The sequence below is a fragment of the Myotis davidii genome, unplaced genomic scaffold (genome assembly GCF_000327345.1).
Source record: "Myotis davidii unplaced genomic scaffold, ASM32734v1 scaffold471, whole genome shotgun sequence".
In the NCBI taxonomy this organism is placed as follows: domain Eukaryota; kingdom Metazoa; phylum Chordata; class Mammalia; order Chiroptera; family Vespertilionidae; genus Myotis; species Myotis davidii.
Window position 1 is genome coordinate 1883820 of NW_006283354.1, and position 7971 is coordinate 1891790.

Consider the following 7971-nt stretch of genomic DNA (forward strand, 5'->3'; position numbering starts at 1 on the left):
ATTTATTTTCTTTGGGTTTTCCCAGTGTCCAGAGCACATTATTTTTAAATTGAAAAATAATTTTAAAAAATAACAATATGTTTTTATTTATTTTAGAGAGAGAAGAAGGAAGAGGGAGAAAAAGAGAAACATTGATCGGTTGCCTCCTATATGCACCTTTACTGGGGATTGAACCCACCACATGGGCATGTGCCCTGACTGGGAATTGAACCTGCTATCTTTTGGTGCATGGGATGATGCTGAACCAACTGAACCACACTGGTGAGGGCTAGAAAAGTAAATTTTTAATAAAATGAATTGAAGCAATTTGTCCAAAGTCAGAGTATAATGAATAGGATTAAAAATTAGCAGTTAAGATTGTGGTTCTCATGATCAAGACTATTATTCTCAGAATGTTCAATATGCTAAAAATAATGTTGCTTTATGAAACTTTTATTGAACTTTAATTTGTTTATATATTTATTGGTATTCTCTCTTAGAAGGCATTGCTATGCATACCTTATACCAGTGGTCAGCAAACTGCGGCTCACGAGCCACATGTGGCTCTTTGGCCCCTTGAGTGTGGCTCTTCCACAAAGTACTGACTTCTGCGCATGGGCCACGAAGTTTCAATCGCACTGTACGTGCACGCCCGCACGTGGTATTTTGTGGAAGAGCCACACTCAAGGGGCCAAAGAGCCGCATGTGGCTCACGAGCCACAGTTTGCTGACCACTGTCTTTATACCATCTGAATGGCTAATAATTCTAGGCTTGTCATTGAATATTTACACATTTTTCTTCAAATTAACTCTTGCTTATTTGTTTGTTTAGAACCAGATGGAGAAAGGTGTATTCAGTGAGCGGACAAGTCAAAGTGACCAAATGGCAAGTGGAAATAAAAGGAAGCTGCATTTCTCCAGACCTGACAGGAGAGAATTCCATTTCCCCAAATTGCCTTTCATAATACAATCAAGTGAGATAAAAAGAACGGAAGGTACATACTTGTTGCACAGCATTACAAATCTCCCAATGTTATCTTTCACAAAGCCTTTTTTCTTACATAACTTGCACGTTATAGCGTGATTTAAGTAGAAAATAGTAAATTACTGTGAAAAATATTTTCAGCAGATGAGGATGCCCTCCCCCAACCCCCATCATCAAATAAGGGGTGAGAAGTAAGTGAGAAAATTTTAAAGAAAGGTTAAGAAAACTTTAGAAGTTAAATATTTTATTAGCTTAGTATTGTTGAAATGTTAAGAACAGTATTTGAAGAAGGTGGTTTTGGTTCAGTATATGATCTGGAACAAATCAGTTTCCTATGTTTACCCATGATTATTTGCCATATAATGGCAGGAATTATATATGAGCTTCAGGAATCCATGGAATTAGTAGATTAAGATTTTTAACAGGTATTGATTTCTTAAAATGAAACTCATCTTTGGCAGAGTAAATGTTAGGTTCTTTGAAGAACAGTGACACCTTGTGAAAACTTAATATAATAGCAAGAATATAGTACTTGCATAGTTCAAGAGGAATTATCCGATCCATTTGACAGTTATACTCAGAATTTAAAAAATACATGTATTCTTTTAATGATATATTACTTGTAAAGTGATAAAACAAATAATTTATGAGTGGTGCATTTTACCATTACAACTCATAATTTGTTTAGTTCCTTTTCAATTAAGTGAGGAACTGACTTAAGTGGGCATCAGAATTTCCATTTGAAACTCTTAAAAAGGAAAGTAAAATTTTCATGAAGAATAGTAAGTTGTTATTGTTGTATATATTTTTGCAAAAGTTAAACAGATAAAAGTGCCGAAGAAGGAATCAAAGAAAACAGATTCATCTAAAATACCAACTTTACTTAATGTGGACCAAAATCAAGAAAAACAAGAGGTAAAACAGTTTTTGTTTATAGCTTTAACTAAGGAATGCTGTTTAGAATCCTTGACTTGATGTGTAAATTTAGTTATTATCATTGGAAAGTTATGTAAAAATTAAAAATTCTGTAATCTTTGAAGTTGAGAAACCTATATATATATTTCCAGAATAACTACTTACTAAAGGTTTTATAACTTTTTTGCGGGGGAGGGTAGTGAATACCAGCCTTTATTTGAATGTTGAAGTGATTAGAATATTGTATTCAGGGAAAGAAGTATGTGTTATGTGTATTACCAAGCACTGGACAAGTAACCTATGCCAGAGGAAATGAATAATGGTATAAACTTATGGTTATACTGGCCACAAGAACAGATTTGTCTTGAGCCTCTTCCTGGTTTTTTTCCCCTCCAATTTGTTCTCAAATATCTTCTGTCTACCTGCTGTCCTATTTTCACAAATATTTGCTCTTAGCTAGTTATCATATAATCTTGTTGAAATGTCCCAGCCCCGACCCACCAGAGAGAGTCTTGAATTTTATTTGGAAATCTAAAGCCCTAAACATCCAAATGAATACTCTCTAAACGTATTCTTTTGAAAGAAGGGGATTGTGCAGAGCACCCACTGAATTAAATCACATAGTTAGCCTTCTGTTTTCGGGAGGTCAGCAACTTTGTTATCCCAGTTTCTTATTTAAAAAAAAAAATGATTACATTTAAAAAAATAATAGTTCACTGATTTTTAGAAAGAGGAAGGGAGAGGAAAAGAAAGAAACATTGTTATGAGAGGGTTGCCTCCTGCATGCCCCCTGCTGGGGATCAAGCCCCCAACCCGGACTCGTGCTCTGACTGGGAATGGAACCAGCAGCCTTTCAGTGCACAGGACAACACCCAACCAACTGGGCCACACAGCCCAGAGCTTGATTACATTTTTATTCATGATAAAATTAGCACATCCCTATCAAGGAAATTTGAGTAAATTAGAAAAATAAAGAAACTCTGATCTGAAACTACTTAAGAAGGTATTTTAACTAAGTCTGTTCAATCTCTACAACATTCAAGTAAAACAGTTATCGACATTGTTAGATATACTTTTTGTGACATTTATATTTTATTCTTGGCCTAGAACATGTTAAGAGCTCTCCAGTTTATTTTGCAGAAAGGAGAAATTTTCTAGCTAGAACATGAAAGCCGTTAGTGGTCATCTTTTAGTTAATTATAAAAAGTAATAAGGTTGCTTTAAACTTGGGTGACTTGATGTTGAACAGCACACCATTTGCACATATTTTGAATGATTGGTGAGTTAGGGCTCCTGAGTTTGGGCATGTTAGTAATGTGCTATTATGTATTTATCCCTCTGTCCTCAGAGAACCCCTTTGGAACTACAATTACATGCCAATGCAAAAAGAAAAGAACTCTTAAGATAGTTCTGTAATTTTAAAATACAGAAGTAAATAGAAAGGGAAAATTCCTTCTTGCTCATATGGTGTAGAACTTCTAAAAAGATGGCATTTTTAAGAATGACCTTGAAACGGTTGTAGTTATCAGAAAAAATTAAAAAAGAAATAACCAGAAGTTATCAATGGTGATTGTATTTTATTTGTATTCCCCTTCAAATGCAGTTTTGACAAGTGACTGAAATTGCATCTAAGGCTATTCTAGACACTTTTAATAAATTAATGTCAGAATTAAGAATATTTCCTAAATTTTGAGTTGGTAGTTTGTTAGTTTAGAGCAGAAAAGAATATCACATGTTTTTAAAAATATAAGAGGTACTAGCAACTTATTTGTTTTATTCTTTGCTCTGTCATTGACTTGTTTTTGAATGACCTAATCAGATCCAGGCACTTCGCAGTTGTACATTAAACTCTTTAGGCATCTTAAATGTCTGCTGAAATAGTGCGTGCATGCATTGAATAGACTCTGTGATCTAGAGAGAAACCCGAAATTACTGCTAAAGAGTGTATTAGGAAGAGAGATAAGAGCCCATACAGAAATTACCTTCAGTTCTGTTTCATGATGATAATGAGGATACTTTGCTAGATAGTCTCCCTGAATCTTATGAAACAGCCTCCAGGTGCAAAGTACAAGTACTTATCTGTGGCTATATTTCCTTAGCCAAAGACTCACCATTTCCTCAGTTAAGATCCTTGTTTCTATTTACTTTTTAGAATACAGGAAATGCACAAACTGAAAGGAAGAAGAACCTGCCAGATGCAGAATAGAAAAGGCAGCAGCTGAAAATTCAGGGAATCCCAGAATCACTGTATGGTTCTTAAAAAATCCTTTTTTTAATATTACATGCAAAAAATGCTACTAGATAATTCTACAAATATATAATAAATTCTGTGTGTGTGTGTGTGTGTGTATATAACTATATAACTATATATATATTCACCTAAATTTGTTTTTAAATTTATTAATCTTTAAATTTTTTTTAATTTGAACATTAAATTATATATATTAAAAAACTGCCTGACTGGTACATCCTAATAAAACTACATCATATAATTTTAATTAATTTATTTTTATTTTTTAATGTTTTTATTTATTTTAAAGAGAGAGGAAGGGAGAGGGAGAGAGAAATAGAAACATTGATGAGAGAGAAACATCGATTGGCTGCCTCTTGCACCTCCCAATTGGGGATCAAACCCAAAACCTGAAACTGGATCATCTGCCCTGACTGGGAATCAAACCAGTGACCTCTTGGTGCATGGGATGATGCTCAATCCACTGAGCAACACCAGCTGGGCAAGTCATATAATTTTAATGATACATTAATTATCTCAGTCATGTTTGATTAGCTTAGGCTCAAAACTTTGTAATTACAGAAGGAAAAATTTTTTAATGTAAAATAAAATAAGATCCCAATGTCTGGGAGCACCAAATATTTCTGAGCAAACAAATATATTTGATAAGAATGAAACATGGGTTTGCTTCTACGCTGAACATTCTGGAATAGCATTTAAACATATCATGAAGGTTGTGTTTAATAAGGATGGAAATTGAGCAAAGCATTGAAGCAAATCTTCTGTCTTGACCAGCATGTTTATCATTTAGTAGTTTAATAGAATATGTTGTTACATATAATTTAACATTAATAGGTAAAGTTTTGGCAATATATATTTACATTCTTATCTCTGGTTCTTACTGGCTTGGTTTCTAATTTTAGGGTGGAGATGGCCATTGTTCGGAGAAGAATTTGAAGAGGAGCAGATTTTTTGGGGGTAGCGTCTTTTAAATCTTAAAATACAAATTGGCAAGTCTTCCCTTTTTATTTTATATACAGTAGAAATGTAACGAGCTGTAAGTAGGCCATTCATCTGCATTAGCATCATTCCACTTCATTTTGTTAGCAAACCATTCACTGTTTTCATCTTTCTTCTAAGAATTCTGTTGATGTGATGCTCTGATTTGGAATTAAAGTCATCTGTCTTTCTGCCTCTTTACTTGCCATGATTACTGAGTAGGTAACACATCCTGTCATAGGACACACTGTACTTAGACTGATCTCTGCCCTCTGCTAGTCATATCACTTTAAATGTCAATTATTCCCTAAGATGCTCAGGCTTTCTGAAGTGAGTTCTTCATGAAATATCTGACCCATTGTTCTAAAAGCTGTTCATTAACATTAAATGATTAAACATATGTTCTGTTAGTCAGCTGTGAAAGTATTTATAATATTTTTAAAATATCTGCAAATTATATGATATTCAAGTGTTAAATTCTTTTATCCTTATAAACAACTACCAGCACTCTTTCAGTTTTCTAGTTCCATCAGATAGTGCTTTTTATGTGCTATAAACCGTTTTTATCTGATAAAACCCAATTATATACAACCCAAAAGAAGAATAGTGCCAAAATTCTCAATTGTCCTATTCTTAAAAAACAAACAAAAAACCAATAAAATGGGATTATCTGGTGTTTTACCAGAACACTATTTGATTTTTTATTTATTAAAAGTAAACATGAAAAACAAAGGAAAGCATAATTTGCATTATAATATTATCTCTTTTATTAATTACATTTTTATTTTAGAGAAACATTAATTTGTTGTTCTACTTTATTTTTAATTATTTTTTTGTTAATCCTCAACTGAGATTATTTTTTTAAAATATATTTTATTGATTTTTTACAGAGAGGAAGGGAGAGGGGTAGAGAGTTAGAAACATCAATGAGAGAGAAGCATCTATCAGCTGCCTCCTGCACACCCCCTACTGGGATTGTGCCTGCAACCAAGGTACATGCCCTTGACTGGAATCAAACCTGGTACTCTTCAGTCCCCAGGCCGATGTTCTATCCACTGAGCCAAACCGGCTAGGGCAACTGAGATTATTTTTCCATTGATTTTTAGAGAGTGGGATGGAGGTGGAGAGACAGAGAGAGAAACATCAAGTATTTGGGCTCAGTTCTTAGACCTATTGTGTTCTGTCTACACTCCTTTGGTGAGCTTATCCAGATACATGGTCTTAAATACCTTTTATAATTTTTTACTTTTATTTATTTTTAGAGAGAGAGGAAAGGAGAGGAAGGTAGAAACATTGATGAGAGAGAAACATCATCGATTGGCTGCTTCCTGCATACCCCTTACTGGGGATTGAGCCCAAAACCCAGGCATGTGCCTTGACCAGGAATCAAACCAGTGACCTCTTGGTTCATGGGTCAATGCTCTACCACTGAGCCACACAAGCTGGGCTTAAATACCATTTATAAACTGACTAGAGGCCTGGTGCATGAAATTTATGCATGGGTGGGGTTCCTAGGCCTGGCTAGCGATTAGGGCTGGCCAGGGCCTTCCTGCTGCCTGCCACCTGCCAGCTGCCAACCAGAGCCTGCCACCAGGGGGAGGGACTGCGGGAGGTTAGCTGGCAATGGGAGGTTGGCTGTGGGAGCACACTGACCAAGGGGTAATTCCTGCATTGAGCATCTTCCCCCTGGTGGTCAGTGTACATCATAGCAACTGGTCGTTCTGGCATTCTGGTTGCTTAGGCTTTTATATATATAGATGACTTTCAATTCTCTGTCTCTAGACTTGACCCCTACACTCCAGACTCAGATTTCCAATTGCCCATTTGCCAGCTCTAAAATATATAAATATCTCAAACCTAACATGTCCAAGATTAAGGTCCTGATCTCTTCCGCTTGTGTTTTTCCTATCTTAGTTAAGGGAACTCCATTCTTCCAATTGCTCAGGAGAAAAACCTTGTAATTCATGACTTCTCTCTTTCCCCGATGCTCCATATCCTTTCTACTCTACCCTCAAAGTATTTCCAGGATTTGACTACTTTTTACCCTCCTACTAGTCACAACATGTCTTGTTTATATTTTGTAGTAGTATCTTAACTGATCTCCTTGATCATACCCTTGTTTAACCTTCAGTCTCTTACCAACTCATTGCCTGGGTGTTTTGTTTGAATATATTCTTACTGATTTTTAGAGTGAGAAGAAGAGAGAGACGTTGATGTGAGAAGGAAACATTAAGTGCCTCCCCCACACACTCCCACCAGGGATTGAACCCACAACCCAACATTGTGCCCTAACCAGGAATCAAACTGTCCACACTGGCCAGGACTGGGTGTCCTTAATACAGTTTAAATCAGACTATGTCACTGCTGTGCTCAAAACCCCCAATGCTTCTCATTTCACTCAGAGTAGAAGCCACAGACATTACAGTAACCTACGTGGCCCTACACAGTATGCCTCTGGCCCCTCTTTAACCTGATTTGCTGCTCTCTTCCTATTGCTCATTCTTTCTAGGACCACTGACCTCTTTGCTGTTCCTAGCTATGTTCCTGCCTTAGAACCTTATTTTTTGCTATTTCCTCTGCTTAGAAATTTTTCTCAGGTGACTGCGTGATTGCATCTCTCCTTCACCTCCTTCCCATTGTTCATGATAACCTCTTTACTGGTTTTTTACTCATATATGAAGACTTCTCTACCACGTTTCCTTAAAGTTACAGCTTTCCCCATTCATATTCCCCTTTTAATTGTTTTTTGTTTGTTTTTTGTTTTTTTATAATTATTAAATCTTTATTGTTCAGATTATTACAGTTATTCCTCTTTCCCCCCCATAGCTCCCCTCCACCCAGTTCCCACCCCCCCCTCTGCTCT

General features: G+C 35.9%; 1 protein-coding gene across 1 annotated transcript in view; it reads left to right on the top strand.

Annotated features, from left to right (window-relative positions):
- Positions 1–5359, top strand: part of CDKL3 (cyclin dependent kinase like 3) — a 40418-nt gene extending 35059 nt beyond the window's left edge. The window contains exons 10-13 of the mRNA XM_015563574.1: positions 812–974; positions 1782–1879; positions 4032–4126; positions 5033–5359. Of these exons, the coding sequence (XP_015419060.1) occupies positions 812–974; positions 1782–1879; positions 4032–4085 (315 nt within the window). The 3' untranslated portion in view covers positions 4086–4126; positions 5033–5359. The remainder of the gene's footprint in view (positions 1–811; positions 975–1781; positions 1880–4031; positions 4127–5032) is intronic.
- Positions 5360–7971: the final 2612 nt, after the last annotated feature.